The sequence below is a fragment of the Argopecten irradians genome, chromosome 2 (assembly GCF_041381155.1).
Source record: "Argopecten irradians isolate NY chromosome 2, Ai_NY, whole genome shotgun sequence".
Classification (NCBI taxonomy): domain Eukaryota; kingdom Metazoa; phylum Mollusca; class Bivalvia; order Pectinida; family Pectinidae; genus Argopecten; species Argopecten irradians.
This window is the reverse complement of record NC_091135.1, coordinates 21320110-21340747: the sequence shown is the minus strand read 5'-3', so window position 1 is coordinate 21340747 and position 20638 is coordinate 21320110. Positions and strand designations below refer to the sequence as shown.

Sequence of the window (20638 nt, the reverse complement as noted above, 5' to 3'; positions counted from 1 at the left end):
ACACAACTTCTTATTTGTATGTTATGATTTAATTTATTGATGTCAATATAATACTATAATTATCATAAAACATTACATTAAAGTTTGACGTGCATACTTGTTGGTAATGTTGCATATAAATGATACAACATAATATATTTGATATACTTATACCAATGCTACATTTAAAAAAAAAAAAAGAAACTATTAAATTTTCGATCTATCCCGAGATCCATGAAATCTAAGGATTCATAGAGTTTTAAAACGTCCGTTTTAAAACCTCAAAATACAGCCTTAAAAATCATATGCTATGTAATAAAACGGATATGATAATTAATTTTATAACAAGAAGTCCATCAATAATCAATTTAATAGCTACTATTAGTGAAATCAGTTTTTATAAAACAAAATGTATATAACAATTAAAGCAATGAATTGTGTTCCTTAAAATGAATTTTAATATACATATTTTTGTGTATTTCATGTACTATTGAAAGCAAGTGATATGAAGAGACCAAATCTGTCTTTCCCTCTTTTGCCAAGACTTTGCTCATTCTAAGAAATAAATGATAAAACAAGTTCAGTAAATGTGACGCCCATAATTTAAACCTAATGACACTCAATATAACTATGTCTGGTGTGAATAATGTACCATAATATAAATATGATACTACTGTATATAAAACCACCTCTATAAATACAACAAATGATGCTGTACATACTTGTATTGGTGTTAATGATATGGCTGTTCATCATAAAATGGTCTTATCGTGAAGTTTAACTCGGATGAAATGATTCAGTCTTTAAACCATAATGCTTACACAAATATTTTGTGGTCTCCTGAATATCATAATCATAATCAATCTGAACTACATTGATCTCTTAGGAGTCCTAAATAGGCTACAGATTGTACCACATAGAAACACTGCATGCATATCATGCAATTTGAGTTATTGCTGCAGGACTTTCCACTCCCGTGTCAAGATGTGAAATGCACCAACCTAGCTAAATGTAGTCAGAGTAATCGCCAACTTACACAGCGATCAGGATGCTTTCGTCCTTGTAACAAGATCTGGAATGTTAATATCACGGACAGTGGTCAACACGTAGTCCTTCAAGGGCTGGGTAGTAAAGACGGTCAAGGTGTCCAGTATCCACTCTCTGGACACGGTCAGTAGGCCAAACTTCTTATACAACTCTGAAAACAAGATGCAGATATCATTATGGAACTGACAGGAGCTACACATGACAAAAGTCTTATTGAGATCAAAATTGAATAAGTCAAAGGTCATGTATCAGCTAAAATTTTCTTTATATCATATACATAATATCTGGTCCCCTTGTAGAGTTCTAACATCTTTACCAAAGTATTAATGAATTGGCACCGTTGTTATCTCCCCTGTACACATGATTTGGTTAGCATGTTGAATCACTGGTAAAAACATACAAGGTATTCATAACAATGCAGCAAATCACAACATTCTATTGTGAATATAAAAGTTATTACATTTTTCGCAGTGAAACATAAGGTTTTACCGTGAACATAACTGCGACATACACGTGTACGTCACTCCAGTGTAAATATCGGAATGCAGTATTGACAGTGAAAATATCATTTTGATTGTTATCTCATCAGCTTGTGTGTGAAAATGACATCATATTTTTGTGTAGAAATATGACGTTATCATCAGAAAAAATATGACGTAACAACTTGCAAGGGCAAATAACTTTGTAAAATGGAGTAATAACCTTTTGCAGAACTAGTAGTGATGGTCTTTTGAAAATGGAAGTGGAATAAAAATGTAATAATTAGAATATGCCTTGTTTCTTGATGATTAACGGCTTGTGAGGTTGAAATTCACTCGTGCTTCGCACTCGTGAAAAATATCAAAGTAACAAGGAATATCCTCTATAAATAAAAAAAAAAAAAACGCTCAAGAAATTATCTTTGAAATACAGTAAGAATTTATTCTATGAAACAAGGATCAGAGTTATTTTATGGAAAATTAAGAAACCTACTGTTGTAAGTTCTAGTATCTTCTGGCGCAGGTAAATCATCTTCATCTTCCAGATCAATACAGGTGACAGCTAAGTTCAGCTTTGTACCGGGTTGAAAGGCTGACGGGTGGTCCACAACAGTGCCCCCACATCTTTCTATCAATTCTTGGAGGTCTTCTGAAAATGTTACAAGTAAAACCAATTGAGATGAAGTCTAGAGCTAGGTATTTTTTTCATAGCTATTCTAATATCAAGGATGTCATGTTTATTTAAAGGTACAAACCTGCAGGTTTATGAAATAATTAAGATGTAAATGTAAAATGAGTTAAAATATAGATAAGCTGACATTAATTGTTATTGAAAACTTTCATTTTTTTTTTGGAAATGAGATTATCTAAATTAGGCTAATTAGTATATCCCCAGGACTAAGGGTTCTTTCATTAAATTATCTACCAGATCTCAGTGCTCCATATTACATATCTGTAAATAATTGTCATCCATGGCCAGAGTACATCACAATTACCATTACCTCTGAATGTTATGTACCATACAGACAGTAAATTTCATGGTCCAAATCTTTGGTGATTTTGTCATAAAACAAGAAAACTTTATTTTAAGCTGAAAGAGTATTTATGAATAATCTGTTACTTATTATTTCACATATTAAAATTTTTGTAATCACAAATAGGTCCTGCAAAACCCGAAAACATGATTTTCTGGAAAGTTAACTCCTATATGGTATTTGAAGGGGGTATACCCATCCCCCCTCATTCATGAAATATGCTGAGGTGGAGTAGATTGTTTGCTTGAATAGCCCCAACATTAATAACAAGAATGAAGGGTTCCAACTCACCAGTACTTAATGTTTCACTTGTTCCAAGGCAGAAGAAGTGGATTCCTTCCAGGAGTGGACGTGTACTGAGGCGTGACTGTCGCGGGCCGTGGTGGCAATTCCCAGTAATGGTGTCACCAATGATCTCATATTTTTCCTGCACAACAAAGAATGAAGATGTGTTATATAATAGGAGGCCCTACATGTATGTAACTGACAGAGGTCGTGGTGACAACTAAACAATAAATAACCTATATATTTTATACAACATAGGTCCCATATATTTAATAGCAATCTTGACTCGAGAGACAACAGAGGACAACAATTAAAGTTGCCATGGTTACAATACCCCAATCTAGTTTTTAATTTTCCCTTTATGATGTTATTTTTGTGTAAGTGGGTACCACTATCTATACCTCTGGCAGTAGTTGTCCTGCAGCCTTGCTATCGGTTATCCATTGGAAGTCTAACACCCAACACTTATTGGCAACACCTTGGAAGAACTTCAATGTCCGTTCACAGACCCTCTGTCCTGGGTGCACTGAAATACACACGACACAACAACATTATAGTTAAAGGGGACGGACTGAAGACAAAACCAGTAATAAGATCAGCAGGGAAAGCCAGCAAGTCACAATTGATATACAATTATTGGGCTTGTAAGGTGATGAATGGAATACAGTACCTATTAAACTCTTTAACCAATCACAAAAATAAACCATTTAATAAACTATAACCAAAACTTAACATATGACAATTGTATGACCATTTTTCAGCATGTAACAAATGACCATTTTTCAGCATGTAACAAATTGACACACTTTTACAATTATACATAAAATTGATATAAGACCCAGATTTGGAATAAGAACTTGCCTGTTTTGACGATGACATGAGTGACAGAAGAGTTGAACTTGCCAAAGAATTTGATGTTATTCTGCTGGGCCAGTCTCTGTATCTCTCTCTGTAAAACACGAGACAATATTCAATCATCATGTATCATACAGTGATATCAACTTTCTGATTTCTTTTGTGATAGTGTTTACTGGTAAGTAATAAACTGTTTCCAGATGGTTACATAAAGGCTATTTGAATGAAAGTGTGACAGATAAACAGAATATCACCCGATTGAAATATGGTAACAAAAAAGGGTAAAACATTTTACTCAATCTTGTCCATGTATTCTGACTGATCCATACGACTTTACCATGTATAAATTGAATTGAAATTATCTGCAACAAAACTATTACTTATTATTCACTTTGTGAATCTAGGTATATTGCCTCACATCAATTTATTTTTGGCAAATTCTATTTTTCCAAAATATAAGTGTTCTGGTCATATTCGACAGAATTTCTTTTTCCCAAAGTTTTTTTTTCTTAGGATAGAAACATGATGTTTCTTACTGTTTGTAGGTAAGTCAAGCCTGTGGTCAGGAATCCTCTACACTGACTTAGTCTCTCGCTGTAGTTATCCCCATCATCTGCTGTAGTAGTGCCAGTATATCTACGCTCAGTCAACTGTGACGACTCAAACATTGGTGAGGATACCTGCTTTTTCGGCCGACTGGTGTTATCACACGGACTGGACAAAACATTCACCTGATCGTCCTTCTCATTAGCTGTTTTCAAGGAAAGCTTGTTTTTACACTTTATGGATCCTGAATCAGACCCGACACTGCCTTGACTATTTGATGATCTTTGGGATCCGGTTTTACGGAAATGACTTAAGAATTCCGTTGTTTGTAGAATATGATCCGGAAGTTTGGCTGGAGGTTTTTTGGCAGACTGAGATGGTGTTGGGGGAGGTGACGGGGGTAGAGGACTGAGAAACAGTTCATCACTCTCATCGGAGTCAACACTGTGTCTGTTCAACTCTTTAGATCTGCTTCCCTGGGATACTTTGGTACCAGGAGAGCTTGTTGCCAAGTCAATTACATCTGTAAAATGAGAAATAGTTTACACTGATATTCATATTCTTAGAGAAGAATTTTGGTCATAAAATCAAAATACATGTTGCATTGCTTTAAGAAAATGTGTTTCCTTCAGGTATTAGTTTTTGGTTATGATTGTTCAACACATTTCAGAGAAAAATCTGAAGTGTATGGTTGATTGGTAAAATATGGTATGTTACATTTCTCCAGTAAATGACAGTATAAATCATGTTGTCATCTTCCTTGATTGTGTCTAGGGTAGGATACACAAAAAGTTAAATTGGATCTTGGTATAATACCTTAAGTCTTGTGTAAGCTCTCTAGTTACTACACAAGTTCTCACTAAAACTAACCGACTCAGTCCACACCGATAATGTCAATACAAAAGAAAATCAGTAATGCAAAACACATGCAAACTTATTAAGAAATCCAGAAACAACATTATATTACCATTATGTTCGTCAGCATCAGATGGATCATTCTGGTCCTCCTCCACCTTCTCCAGTACCAGGTCACTGTCAGAATCCTCAGATACCTCTGGCTTCTTTACCTTCTCCATACTGTTTGACCTGAAGTGTACAGGAATTGAGTTTATTGAGAAATATCAAACCAACATAGGATTTCACTGAATTCTTTGTCAAAACAGATTTGTTGAGTTATCATTAGAATACACACCAACCTTGATTAAAACTTCATCACAAGATTAGGTTATATACTCATTCAATTTTACATCCATACAAACAAAATTAAAGAAACATTGCATACAACATAGCATGTTTTTTTAAAGCTCTTCACTTACGGTGTTTGCTCCCCTTGATTCTGATTATTAGCCAACTGTTTCTCTAGTTCTGCTATTTCTCTCTTCATTCTCTCTAGGTCCTTTTCTAAAGCTTTTCTGTTCTGTAAAAGAATACCTTTCATAGAAATAAGCCTGTAAACAAGAAGACTTTCGGTAAGCTTTCCTGTTTAATTGTTTTATTACCAGTAATATATATTTTATATGTAGTATTATTTTGTCTGTAAAAAATACACCAACAGTATTATACCAAAGAAAGCAAAATGATGTTATCAAAATGTAAATGTTCCTGTAAAACTAGACAAAGCAGCTTTTCATATTGCTAAATACCTCTCATCCCATGAACTAAGACATAAAGTTGCTGTTCTATATTCTAAATTCACATCTAAAGGAATAGATTTTTCCTGCTCATTCCTATGTGAGTTTACCTGTGTTGTCATAGCCTCACTTTGACTGGAGAAAGCCGACGAAGAAGTCAGGTTGAGACGCCGACTAGAATCACTTTCATCGGATGAACTGTAATCTAAGAAACATTTGAATACATTAGATTACATACTCAGGGAATTTACACTTCTCAAGCATCACCACTTTTCTCTCTCAAGGAAATAATATAAGTTAAGGTAAATTTTGAATGAAAAGTTCACAGATCACTTTAGAATATATTCTTTAACTTAGTTAATGTTTTTACGCAAACAACATTGGGTTATTTATTTAAAACAGAAATATGACACCATGTTGTGGATACAGAACAAAAGTTCTGAGGAGGCAAGTATTGCTCCAGAAAGGTTCCTCATTAGAACTCTTAAAATGAATACTTCCAAATTCTAGTTTTAATCAAACTTTTTTCCTTGGACAATTTCCAAAACATCGGCCAAAAATCAAAAGAGAAATATTATCAGGGTCATCCAGGTTATTTATATAATTTTTTTCTTAATTTGAAGAATACGGTAATTATATTCATGCCATATATCCTTACAATGGTCTATAACATATTTGACTCAATAACACAGTTCCTATAAGTGTCCCTCCCCGTTTTGTTAAGAATCAATTTCAGTTACTTTGAAATAAATGCAGACAGAAAATATGAGAACCATTGGGGTTTTTTTTTATTTGACTTCTTTTGTACAAATTGATTTATACACTGTATTTAACTTTGGGCAATAATTTTGTTTAGTGCCATCAAATGCCTCCTCATTTCTGTCCAGTATTTAAGCTCCCTGACCGCTTATTGAGTTGATTATAGTAAATGTTTAAATAAAGCAAAAGACCACAACACCTTTATTTCAAGCAAAATAACTCTAGCTCAGTCTAAATGTGTTATAGATAAAAGCAGGCTGAAACCTACCATCTTCACTGTCGGCGATGACATCAGGTTCATCTTTTCCTTCATCCTTGTCATCACACTTCTTGTTGTCTTTTTCTTTTGTTGTTTTCTCAGCCTCACTGTCCACAATTACTGCTGAGCCTGATGTCTTTTCTTTCCCAGACTTTCAATATAAGACATATACATGTGATGATAACTACAACTGAAATCTTTTAAGACACTATTTTAAAAATTCTACAGAAAAGGTACTGAATTTAATTATTTTTTTCCAACAATTACTAGTAAAAGTTAAAACAAAATCCCTACTGTGTTACTTAGACAAAGGCTTCTAGACATCTTGTAACTTCATTAATTTGCATTGTTTGGTTAACATAATGATTGCTAAGTCAATAAGCAGACTGAATTTGCATAAATTTTCTTCCAACAACAGCCAAATAAATAGATGAAAATTTAAGTGTCAAACATGTTCTATCCAAGTCTACTTAGCACTTACTGTAAGCTATATAATCACTCAGGCAGACCTCCCCCACTCTCACCACCTACACAAAATAAATGACCATTCACATCCCTTCTCCTCTGTCTGAACTAGGAAAGGTGTATTTACCTGTTGTCCTCTATTTATGATGACGTCAGGGAGAGGAGAACTAGCATCAAACATCTCATCTTCATCATCATCGTCACTCTCATCAATAACAGGTCGTCTGTGTCGCCGGCCTGCGACATGTCTCCGTCGTACGTTGTAATTAGGCGACTCATCTGTCACACTCTCTACTGTCTTATCCAATCTATCTGACTTGTTTTTGTTACAGTTTTTTGGTGTTGAAAATTCTATGGAATCCTCACTACCTTTCCTAGTCCTACTTTTCAGGGATGAGTTGGTTTGAATATCAGTTGGACTATCACCATTCTGCCTAAGGGAAATGGCATCCTTTGTTTTCTTGCTGCTGCATGGGAATGAATCAGGTATCACAATATCTGACTCACTGTTCTGCTCTAAATTCTCCAGCACTTCTGGTCTCTCTGTTTCATCATCATTTGACACAGGTAAACGTTTGTCAATGTCTTCTTCAATGAAGCTGGGTTTATTTTGAGGAGAATGCTCGGGAGTTGACAAACCTTTAGTATTCCCAATATTTGAACTTCTACTTGGACGCTTTTTAAATGTCTTTCTGAATTTTTCCTTTAACTTCATTGATTTTACATTTTCAGAATCAATTTTCTCCTTGAAAAGAAATTTGGTCTCTGCAGAAACATCTTCATTTTCATTATTCATTTCAACAGATTCTCTGAAATTTCCTTCACTATTTCCTACCGAGGCAGAAGCAGGTTGTTGTCTCGGTGAGTTTGTGGAATCTTTTCCCTTAGATCTGGTTGAAATTAAAGCAGAAGCACTATCCTGACTCTCTAGCTGTCTCCTTCTGGTGGCCAATCCTCGAACACATCGTACACCTGTTCCTCTAGTTGGCGGACTCTGACTCAGATCTGAGTCTGTATCCACATTAACACTGCACATTTCTTTATCAGTATTTTCAAACTTGTTTCTCCAGACTTTATCTGCTACATCAGTTCTTTCAGAGTTTCCTTTCTTCATCAAACATTGGCTTCTATCTTCAGTAATTGTTTCAAATGTATGCACTTTCCCATTAGCTTCCTTGTCCTGAGATTCAGCTGATTTCAGTTTATCTGTCCCTGATTCACTATCACCATCACCACTATCAATGTTCATTTTCTCTGAATTGTAATTCTGATTATTGATCTCCTGTTCAGTAGTTTGAGATTGGAGATCCGCTTCTTCCAGTATAATTTGAGATTGAGAGTCCTTCTTTTGCTTGATTTCCCGAGATTGTGACCTGCCATTTTCTTCAGTACCTTGAGACTGTAAGCTTTCCAGTGATTGAAAATCAGCCATATCTATAACACCTTCCTGATTCTGTGCAATACTTAATGCAGCACTATCTCCCATAGTTTCTGAGTCCATCATGAAAATGTCCTCGGGTGAACAACCATGTCTTGTTACACGTGTACGCTTATGACTTTTATCTATAGGTTTCAATGTCGGGGTAAGGTCATCTTCGTCTGAATATGGCAGAACTTCTGATTTGTTTTGTGACAATACTTTGACAACTTCACATGCTTTTGCCTTGGCAGTATTTTCCTTGACACCTTTCTCACTTTTACTTGCTGACTGACTTGGTCCTGTATCATTGCCCTGTTCATTCTCCTGTGACAAACTCGGTTCTCTCTGTAATGATGTTACTTTAGATTCTTCTTTCCTCCCTGTTTTCTTTAATGACCTTGAACTTGACCTTGAACTTCTCTGAACACCAGATTGTGAATTTTCTGTAGAGATTTCTGACAAACATCCATCTTTACTATTCGCTGATGATGAAATGTCAGTGGATATGTTATCTTTCTTGTGTCTTTTCGACGGTTTATCTTCCATTTCACAGATCTGTATAACTTGTGTAGTGTCCCTAGAGGCTTCAGCTGTAGCAGGTATAATAGTGGATCCTGATATTGTTACACTATCTTGTACACTGGTGACCTTAGACACTTCATCAATAGCCTCAGGGTTTTTTCCGTCATTTTGATGACTATGCACCGCACCACTACCTACAGGTGGAGAAGTTAAGGACAATGATGAGGTGGACTGAGAAGCCAGTTTAGGACTTGAACATTTAAGTTTATTTCTCCGTGAAGCTGGTCTCGCACATTCCATTTCTAATGCTCTTTGTGATGTCACACTTTTGTTGTCCTTTTCTGATGTTCGTTGTAATGTCACACATTCCGATTCCTCAACAACTGCAACATCAGCTTGTTCTCGTTCTTTCCAATCATTAACAACCAGAAGTGATACGCTTTCTTGTGTCTCCAATGACACACAGTCACTAGACGTATTACCACTCATTTGTGTCTCCATAACAAACAATGGTGATTTATCTTTCAGACCTCTTGTAGCGTTCCGAGTCTTTTTGGTGTTGTTTGTTTTACCTCCTGATGACTTATCTATCCTTCCGTTTGATTGACTCTCTGCTACTAACTGAATATCACTCCCAGCTCCTAACTGAATATCATCAGGAGGCTGGGTACTAAATGTATTGTTTATGTTTTCACCATGTTCAGTTTCTGGAATTTCATCTTTAGAGCAATGTGACTCAGTGTAAACTTCTTGTTGGGGATCAAATGTCTGTGATTGGTCTATCACACTTTTCATCGCCTCGTTTTCCTGACTTGTAGACACATCAGGTATTTCAGTTTGATGAGATATCTGCCTTGTATCCAATATATCTCCATCTTCCAGTGTGTCAGGAATAGCGTCAGTCATACATGAATTCGTGACATTATCCTCCACATCATCAGGCAGCTGACGTTCCCCCGCCTCACCATGGCGATCACATTGATCTTGCTCCTCAGTACACTGGACACCAGCCGTGACTTCCTGTTGACCACCACAGCCAAGTAAGGGCAGTCTCTGTTGAGGACTTTCTAAAATAGAAATAATACAGGTATTGTGGCAAAGTTGATTTTGGAAGATCTGATTATATGTAAGAGTCAGATATATACTAGAAATATGTCAAGGTAGATGTTACTTATTACACTTGAAACACCAGATTATATAATAATTCCATTGAAAATGACAATTTGATCAAAAGACAGTAATTCTAATCTTACCTTGTATGGTATTTACATCTGTCTGATGTCCTCTGGTCACTCTACCAGACAGCTGCCTTTTCTCTTTCATTCCCGACGCCAATTTACCCTGCGAGTGACCTTCTTTTTCAATCCCTGTTATCCTTTGCACTCCACATTCCTCATCTAATTGGTCCTGAGAATGAACTTTGACCTTCTGTGTTGCTGACCTTTGCTCCCTGGTTACTCTCACAATTTGCTCCTGTGAAGAGTTTTCTTTGACAGGAATATGCTGAACCCTGTCTGTAAATGTCACAGATTTCCTTGTCTTTATATTGTTTCGGAGTTTCCTGGTCCGTCTGGACAGGATACTGTCCTCAGTATTAGGTATACAGGAAGCATCACTGACCAAAGTCGAAGATTCTGTATCTTCTTCACTCTGACAAACTGTGTCCAGAACTCCAGTATCAGAGGTTTTATTATGGTTCGTAGTCTGACTTTTTTCAGTTGATTTTTCCTGGAGCAGTCCTTTGCTTTCTGATTTACAATGGTTCTGACATCCTACATTCATTGTTCTTTGTGAGACTTTGTCTGTAGTAGGTTCTATTTCCATCTCTACCTGACCAGCTTCAGACTCCATCACCCTTGTTATATGTGGAGATTCATTCTGAACCTCTGTGACCTGATCTTCTGCCTCCTGTGTACACGTAATGAAGTCATATTCCTCCGCCTGAGTCAAATCTGCAATAATCTTCTCAATGTCTTCACTTTTTTGTTGTAACATACTGTCTGATTTTGCCTTGGCCAACTTTCTTTTATTGCCACCATGATCAAAACTAGCTTTGCTGTGTTCCATTGACCTTGACCTCAAACTTGACCTTTGCCCCAGTTTACCATTGCCTGACCTCGCCTGTGACGTCAGATCAACCACTTCCTCCTTGCTGACAGCTGTTTGTTGTCCTATTTTGATATCAATAGGATTTTTATTACATTTTTTGTCCTTTTTCCCTTTTGTCTTCCCCTTCTTTGCCTGTGGGGTCCGTTGACTTGTCTTAAACTCATAAGGATCACTCCCTTGCGAGTCTTCTTTCATTTGTGAGGAATCCATGTTGATTTTATTTTTCTCTATTTCTTTTTCTGAACGCACAGGTGAAACTTTACGGATAACAAAATTACCTTTTCCCTTCACCTGTTGAACTGTCACATTTGACTGGTGGTCTTTCTTGGTTTTAAATATTTTCCTTTTGGTACTAACCTGTGGCCTACATTCCATATTGCTGACAGAAATATTGTGAGGTGGTACTCCATGACTCCAATTTTCTTTATTTTTGGAAGTTGTCTGTATCTTTTCTTTCATTTGTGTTTCCACCTCAGACAAACTGTTAGAGTTTGATACTTTTTCCACATCAGACGATGTTGAATTCAGCCATTTTTTCACCATCCTATCTTTGTCAAGCTTTGTGTTTTGTTTGCTGCCATAAGTATGCGTAACAGTACGAACAGGTTTACTGAAGACATCCTGAGAATTACCCAGACTATTACCAGACAACTGTGTAACCTCTTCTTCTTCGTCAGGCTTCCTTTTCTGTCTAAACAGCTTCTTCTTTGGTCTTAACACCAAACTTGTCCTCTCAGTTGCCTCGGTTACAGTTTTGTCTATATCAGCATATATGGTGAAGTGGTCGTCCCCAGTCTCTAAATCAGTGTCCTTCTCCTGCTGTACAGCAACAGGGCATGTTACATCATTGAAATCCCCTCCAGACTTGTTATTATTGTTCTCATTGATTTCATCAAATGTCACAGTTTTTGCTAATTTATCTTTCAAAAGTTTGGCTTTCTTTCCTAATGATATCAAATCATTACCAACATTCTCATCTTCAATTCCTTCCACATCCTCCTGCTTTTCTTTATCTTCTTCCCCGTCCTCTTCATTCACATTGCTGTATATCATGGCCATATCATTTTCTTCATCAGAACTTTGAGAAAGAATTTCAGAATTTTGGAGATCATGTGACGTTCCACAGTCTTCTGATTTCTCTACTTCCATAGCACCACATGACTCATTGGCAAGATACTTCAGTAAACTTTCAGCATCTGGACCATCCTGCTGCAACCTTGTTTTCTCTCTAGATTTAAATTTAGGCCGACTAGTTTTCTCCTTGGACCTTGTCACTCGACTTTGTCCCTGTCCGTTGTGCAATTGTTTTTCCTTTGAACATCTTTCTGTTGTAGTTCCTGTATAACATAAATAGAAGATCTTACATGAGTGGCAATGTAATTTATGGCATGGTCGTATGATGTAGCTGTACTCGCCATGAGTGACAATGTAATTTATGACATGGTCGTATGACATGGCTGAACAGGCCACGAGTGGAGATGTAATTTATGACATGGTCTTCTGACATGTCTGAAAAAGCCATGAGTGGCAATGTAATTTATGACATGGTCGTATGACGTAGTTGAACGAGCCAGCTATGTGGTAAAGGAACATTCCTTATGTTTAACATGTTAAATATAATTTACAATTGTACCATTGCTTTTTTGCACCAAAGGTTGTTCCATGTGAAACCCTTTCCATGTGAAATCTCATATACCATATATGACCCAATTTAGGTTGACTATACTTTTTTCTGTCCACGATATTGCAGCTACTATCACATGTTTGTAAACAATATACCAGTATTATGTAATATGCTGAATTTGTCTACTTAAGATTCCAGTTTAAACATGAATCACACCAACCTGTAGATGCCCCTGATGTCTCTGGTGTTACCGATGTGCCTGATGTCTCTGGTGTTACCGACTTCATGTCAGCTGTTTCAATTTCATCAAGAAGACTTTTTGAACCTACCGCTTTTTTTGCATGATCCAATTTCGTATGGAGACCCTGACCATCTGAATGTGACCTCTGATGACCTTGACTCCTGGTACTTGACCGTTGATGACTTTGACCCTTGGTACTTGGTATATGTTGGCTTTCACCCGTAGGATCTGACCTTCTTGATTGTTGCTGGATGGCATTTTGACCTTGAGATAAACCTGTTGTATCAGATTTCCTTCTCTTGTTGCTACCATCAGAAGGTGTAACCGTCTCCTGCTTGCATCAAACAGACATCAACTTCATAATAATATTATTCTTAATAAAGTTCTCTGAAGTAATACCATGTACAATTTTCACACATTTAGGCATACTTATGCATATCAATGATATTATCATCTTTTCAATGTCACTTGTAACTACATGTAGTACTTTTTCTGAAACAGTGGAGAAAAAATATCTACTACCTATTAACTTAAAACAATATTTCCCTTGAGTCCAACAAATCATTACAGCTCTGCTGGACATTAATCATTCCAATTTTTTTTTCAATGTTGTTCCCTATAGATTGTATTCTCATGATTTTTAGCTGCCTTCTTTGCTTGGTATAATCAACGACTTGTTTGCTTGTTGGTACAGTTATCAACTTCTTTCAGATATGTTCTATGACAAAGTCATTGTGAATCAGGAAATCTATACAAATCACCAACAATCATACAAACTTTATAAATTCACAGTATGTTTACTGACCTCTTTCTCTTTTCGCTTGCTGCCACGCGTCCGTCTGGTAGGGAGCTCTTCTGGAGTGGAGGGTGAAAAGTTAAGTTGCGGGCCTCTGTCTGGTGAGACTGTAACATATAAGACAAAAGTTAATGACATTTTTTTCTAATCTCAAAATAGTTCTAATCATGGTAGCAAAGTCAATTCAAAAGCAGATACAATCATGATGGACCGCACATAACAGACATGCATAACAATATTTATCACATAACTGGCCCGTCCAGCCATGTCATAATTATGGTAAGAAACATGTGTAATAACTCTTTTATAATGTCACTTATAGTTTTGATGTCATAATCAATATTTGATGTCGAATGATTGTTTCAGTGGACGGAAATGTAACATTTGAGCCGGATTTCTACTGTTTTTTATCACATAATCCGCCTGATATCCAGTGATTTCGCCCATGTAATATTTTTGCATATGTCACTAGTGTAATATGACCTGGAGCGATTTTCATTGGCTGGACATTCATTGTGACGTCAGACAGAAACAATAAAATGACGGCAGGAACATGACGTGACGTCAAGATTACGAGGACGGCGGGACAAAATGGCAGCCTTTGCTGGATTTTCGGAATACATTTTGACGTAAATTCTTTGTTATGTAGGTATTTGTAGTTATGTGATAAAAGTATTTTAAATTTGTGTTCATTTCATATGAGATTTTATGAAACTTGTCTCGAAGTTTTAATTTTTGCTCTCAACAAGGCTCACAAAATAAAAACTTCTTAGAATCGTTTCATAAAATCTCATATGAAATGATCACTCATATAAGATCCTATATATATATTGAAAGTTTTACTTTTATCGCTATTAACAAAAGTTATGTGATATAAAGAATCTTACAAACATGTGATATTTAACTTGATTTGTAATTTATTAAATAATTTTAATTTTTAATTTTAATTCTATTTTGAGAACTATTATTGAACTTGTTTGATAAATTTCATACCACATAGTCACAGACCCTCTACATACACCATACCTCCCAAATTTCATCTTGAGACATAGAAAATATCTGTAGGTATCTTCAATACAATTCATACTTTTGCTTATACTTACAGTGACCTGTGTCCAGCTCAATGGCAGTTATCAGTGATCGGACATTGTTTACAATCTCTGAAAGGTGGGGCCGTTCTACTAAACTCCTAAAAATAAAAAATATTCATTTATGACACCATACAGAGATGCATAAGTATGTACTGTTATTCGACATAAAGAAGGAACAAAGTGACATTTGAGTTAGGAATTGATGAAACATATTATAATATCCACCACAAAACTATATCATAGCAAAACTAAAGGCCCTGTGCTACACCTAGTGCGTAAGGGATAAGACAGTAGTTTGATCCTTTGATATACATAAAAAAAACTGATTGCTTGTATAATAGTACACAGAATTGGCTTTTAAGTTGGGCATCACTCATTTGTAATCTTCATAGAAGTCCATGCAGGCCTGTCATTGGTTAGTTTTTCCCCCTGAAATGCCTTCAGTTTTATTGTGACATAGTCCAGGGGTAGATATAATATTGGTGATAGTAACCCCTTTGCCTAGTAGACAGTACTGAGGATATCTTTTCCACTTCTCTGCCAACGAAATGGAGGTCTAGTGGAAGAATGTCAAACATGTTCTATAATTATAACTCATTTAGCATTTAAACTCACTACTATATGTGTATGTATCACAGATGAACATGCTTCTTTCTTTAGATAACTCTTACATTAATTAATAGTAAACATGTATATACATTTACAAAATAATGCCTCAGTATGACTACCAAGCCAAACTGGACATTATTGTGCCAGGGTATGGACCATCTGAGCAGTTACTAAAGGATATTTAAAATGTCCATATCTATGAACAGTCACAATACCAACATCTTTTGTCTTGTCACAAAGGTACAAATGCATGTTTACTGAAATGTCTTACTCATATATATTATATTCTAACATTTATAAGAATTAACAGCGACATGTTTTTACTTCTAAGGATATCATAAGTATGGGCAAGCCATGGCCAATGACTATTGTACAACCCTGTATCACATATATGAGTCACCTTTTAGTAATGGATCATGATTGGTTGCTTGTCAAACACATCAAATAATCATATCCCACCTGGTCACATTATACAGACAATGGGCAAACCAGTCGTCCCCCTCCCTTTATGCTGAGCACTAAGGAGTAGAAACTATCACTTTTATAGAGCCTTCCTAACAGAGGTTGATGCTCAAAAGGCAAGGTAACATGTCCTAATATACATTTCAAACATCTACACTGTATAAGGATTATTGCCATGTTTTGTTGAAAATCCTCCAGTAGTTTGAAGGAGTAGCTGTTCAATTATTTTGTAACAAAGAAATATACCAGGTATTAACTCTAAAAGGTGGAGTTTATTGTTCCGATATAGATAAAACATATCTACACTGTATATACCAGGGTTATTGCCTCCAAGTTTTGTTGAAATCCTTCATGTAGTTTAGGAGTACTTGGTCGATCATTGTGTCTACAGACAGACAACCTAAAAACATAACACACATACTGGTACCCATCCCTTCAGCTTCGCTTTGGAGGTATAATCACTAATATAAAACTCTGTTATGTAGTGTACTTACCTTTTAGTAATGGGTTCCTTACAGAGGGGACAGGGCACAGACCTCTTGGTTTTCAGGAACTCTCTTAGACAGAATCTTCAAACACAAAACTATACACTACACAACTGAATATAATTTTAAATATTCTTATAAAGAATGATTGCTAATATGAGAAACTGCTTTGTGTTTTGTGGTCACGAAAACCAGTAAAATATCACACTCTAGTCTTTACACTGCGATAAAGAAAATTATGGTCTTTTCCTCACATTAGACCTGCAGCACACTGGTATCATATATAGCATTATTTCTATTACTTATATCCATGTTGATTTTATTGATTTTTTTTCCCCTTTTGGAATAAAAAAGGTTTTTTTTAATGTAAAACGATGTCACAATTTAAGTACAGGGCTAGAGAAAATTAAAATTAGAAACAATATTCATCAAGAGTTATGGAAGATTTAATGCGAATATAACGAAGGTGAAATTTTTATACATACCATTCAATTGTTACACGAAATAGCAAACAGCTTACCTGCCTTTCAACTGATTATTTATCCAATATGTTGATAGGAATTCAGTTTATCTGAATGTTGGTGTATAAGATTTACTTACCCACAAAAATGATGACCACATTTTGTTGACACTGGATTTTTCATGAAGTCCAAACTACAAATGAAAGGAGGTAGAGATTTCATTATGAGAATGTTTTTATTTCAAATCTCTCTATACAATCCTCATTATAACACTGGTTTCATAGAAAATGTACTACATACAAGTTTAAGAAATTTTGATACTTGGTGCTTTTATTAGTTTTAGTCACCATATTAACTGATGTGTATCTTTGAGGATGTAGATATAGACTAAAAAGTGAAAGGATTGAGGAATGTACATGTCGGTTTAACAGCCATTCAGATTGGGGCTAAATTTAGGCCATTTTGCTAGTACTCTTTCAAAATGTCCTCAAGTTTTTTTAAATCCTTAATGATGCCAATAGAGAATGCAGAGTTTTTTCTCACTCCTTTGGGAATAGGGCCCGTGGCTTTTAATTTGGGAAAGTGTGTGACAAAACCAAGATTTGGGAAAAATTATAAAATATGAAATAAAGCATAACAAATAAGATTTTTTATTTCCAGTGGAGTTTTTGTGCTTTTCTGAAACCAATTCACATATATTTAAAGCCTTAGCCAACTAAGTTCATACAATGTTTTTTGATAGTCTTCTATAAACTTTGATTTTGGGAAATTTAATTTTGGGAAATTTGAGGCCCCAAATCAGGCTATAAAAAAGCCCTAGAATGTCCTAACAAAATTTTGTAAAAGCCTCAAAATGTCCTGAAGATTTTCTTACAGTACAGGTGAGACTAAAATAAGTATCTTAGCCAGATATTAGTATTTTGATAAGTACCAAAATTGTCCTAGGTGTTTGAAGTTCTGTCAATCATATATATTGGTAACATAAATATATATAAATACCCTGGCACCTGTATACTATATATTACACCAAGAATAAAATACATCACTGCCAATTTTTCATTACCTTCTGCGAAAGTTTGTTCAGGGCTATATCTGCATGTATACCTGGTAATCATTCCGCTAACAATAAGATACCATTCTTCACAGCCAGATATACTCTGCCCCTGACATCAGACTTACTCTGACATCAGACTTAGACATGATGACAACTGTTGATTTACTTATATAGTAGTGTGCTCTGGCATATGAGGCTACACCAGACATCTATATACCTGTCATAATGTCTAAGTCTGGTGTCAGGAACAGAGGATATAAGGTTCCGGTATTTTTACAACATCACATACACCAAATTTAATCCAAAGTGAAGCCATTTTTAAAGTTTGCAGATTTCACTGCCAGATTTGTTTGTTCAAGGATCCATGTGTTTACAGAGATTACCATGCTCATTCAATGGCCTATAAACGTTACATATATTGGTATTTATATATATATTTATTTTATGAAATATCAAAGATTGGGTGCCGTAGATCGTGAGTTTGCATGAGGCCCAAATAGGGCACGGGTCAATAAATTGCCATGCTTTGTAAAATTGTGTTTCTTTGAATGATATTTTATATTCATTTTATATAATACTGACAGAACGCGAAATCAAGTGGTTTTACTATTAAAGCGGGTGATAATCAGTTTAAAATAGTTAAAAGTGTAGCAGGATAATTGGACTGGGTCGATCATCGGTGACCAGGGAGCTCAGTCGGTAGAGCAATCAGCTAGTGTTCAGAGAGTCCTGGGTTCTAATCCTGGTCTGGCCGCTACATTTTTTTTCTCCTCCCCTGCTACAGAATTGGCGCCCAACTAAATAACCCACGGCGGTGGTGTTTGGAAGGGTCTCGTATGTCTTCGAGGGCGAAGACTTCGAGAAAGAAGGGAGTAGTATAGCAGGATTGGACTGGGTCAATCGTCTGTGACCAAGTAGCTCAGTTAGCACTCGGCTAACGTCATGTTACCCAAATTGGCACGCTACCCAAAATGGCACACTTTTTGATAATATTGTTCCGTTTTAAATTCACTTTGGAAATTTTCTTTCAGCTGTTGCTATAATTATTCCCTGATCATCATGAAATACTTTAATGGTGATATTTCCACATGACCATAGCTAGGAGGGATTTTGTTCAGCTATAAACTTAAGAAAATACCTAAAATCAAGTGTTACGGTAAATATTGCCCCGTGCGAGGACTCTAGTTTTCCACTTTTTGCTCATTAGTCTGCTCTAAAAAGTGTGGAAATGGTATAAACTATGTCTAGAACACAAATTTAATCAATTTAGTTGTCAGTTACTTGGTAGTTTCATAGTTCAGAGCTGTTTTAGCCTCAGTAAATGTTGATTTTCTAGTATGAAGATTTTTCATCTGCGATAATGTGCGCATGCGAAATGAAACAAAGGTGCGCTCGAATAGCACTTATAACATCCAAGAGTTACTTCCCTTATGCCATTTATATGTTTATTTAACAGTAAAACACACACAAAGCTTAAAAGGGCAAAATATGCTTAAATATTATCGTAAAAATTATGTAAGAAAGGTAAGTGATAACCATTAAGATGAAATTTTACCTGCGTAATGACTGCATTGATTTTCACGTAAATCATCCAAATAATACATATGGAGAAAAGTGTTCAATGGCATTAATTGTTGATTTTTGTATTGTAGTTTCAATATAAGTCAAATCATATTTGAAATATTCGGATATTTCCTATGCTCACTGTTTTTACCTGGGTGTGCCAATCTGGGTACCCGCACCTGGTTGATAGCAGGTGCGTTCTAGACCTGTATCCAAGGATGCTATTTATGGAAACACGTGCAGAAAGAATTCCAAACATAAACCAACAGACAGATGATAGGCTCTATTTGTAAGATTGATACAAAAATTGGAATTATATTGCAATCTGAAAAATAGATGCTTAAAAATAAGAAAAATGTGTGCCAATCTGGGTTACATGACGTTAGTGTTCGGAGGGTCCCGGGTTCGAATCCCGGTCTGGCCGCTACATTTTCTCCTCTCCTGTTACAAAAGAATGACGCACAATTAATTTGTCTATTGTTTGTAGAGATATTCGATAATTACAACATTATCTTACCATATCACACATTCCAGATTTTTCTGCATCAATCCAATTACTTGGTAGATTTGTCTCTGTTGATCCATTTCTGTCTGGCGATGTTCCATTCCGGTCCGTAAGGTTTGTTCAGCTGTTGTTTACATAATCACATATTCAACTGCCTCTCATCTTCGAGGGGTTTATTTAAAAAGACAAATCAGTTAAATAATGGGAAAGTAGGTAGAATTAGACTTTATCGTAAATTAATACAAACTTTTGATAGGTAGTGAAGAAACTTTTGGAACATATCGATGATAACTGTAGTGTCAGCAAGCGACGAAATATTTACATCTTCATTTCCCCGCGCTCGACGTCTTATTTTAC

General features: G+C 35.8%; 1 protein-coding gene across 3 annotated transcripts; it reads right to left on the bottom strand.

Annotated features, from left to right (window-relative positions):
• Positions 1-2: 2 nt before the first annotated feature.
• LOC138314795 (serine-rich adhesin for platelets-like) lies at positions 3-20638 on the bottom strand. Of its 3 annotated transcripts, XM_069255342.1 has the most exons (19): positions 20529-20638; positions 20294-20405; positions 17299-17352; positions 16708-16782; positions 15155-15240; positions 14061-14158; positions 13235-13586; positions 10535-12727; positions 7467-10348; positions 6884-7025; positions 5967-6061; positions 5542-5642; positions 5193-5311; positions 4216-4748; positions 3686-3773; positions 3226-3350; positions 2831-2966; positions 1999-2154; positions 4-1177 (listed from the first exon to the last, which is right to left on the bottom strand). In XM_069255342.1, exons 2-19 carry the CDS (start codon positions 20380-20382, stop codon positions 1023-1025), a joined length of 7479 nt encoding a protein of 2492 aa, XP_069111443.1. In that variant the 5' UTR covers positions 20383-20405; positions 20529-20638; the 3' UTR covers positions 4-1022. The 3 variants fall into 3 exon arrangements, with proteins under 3 accessions (XP_069111444.1, XP_069111443.1, XP_069111442.1); XM_069255343.1 differs by having other exon boundaries at positions 3-1177; positions 5193-5302; positions 20294-20619; XM_069255341.1 differs by having other exon boundaries at positions 20294-20619.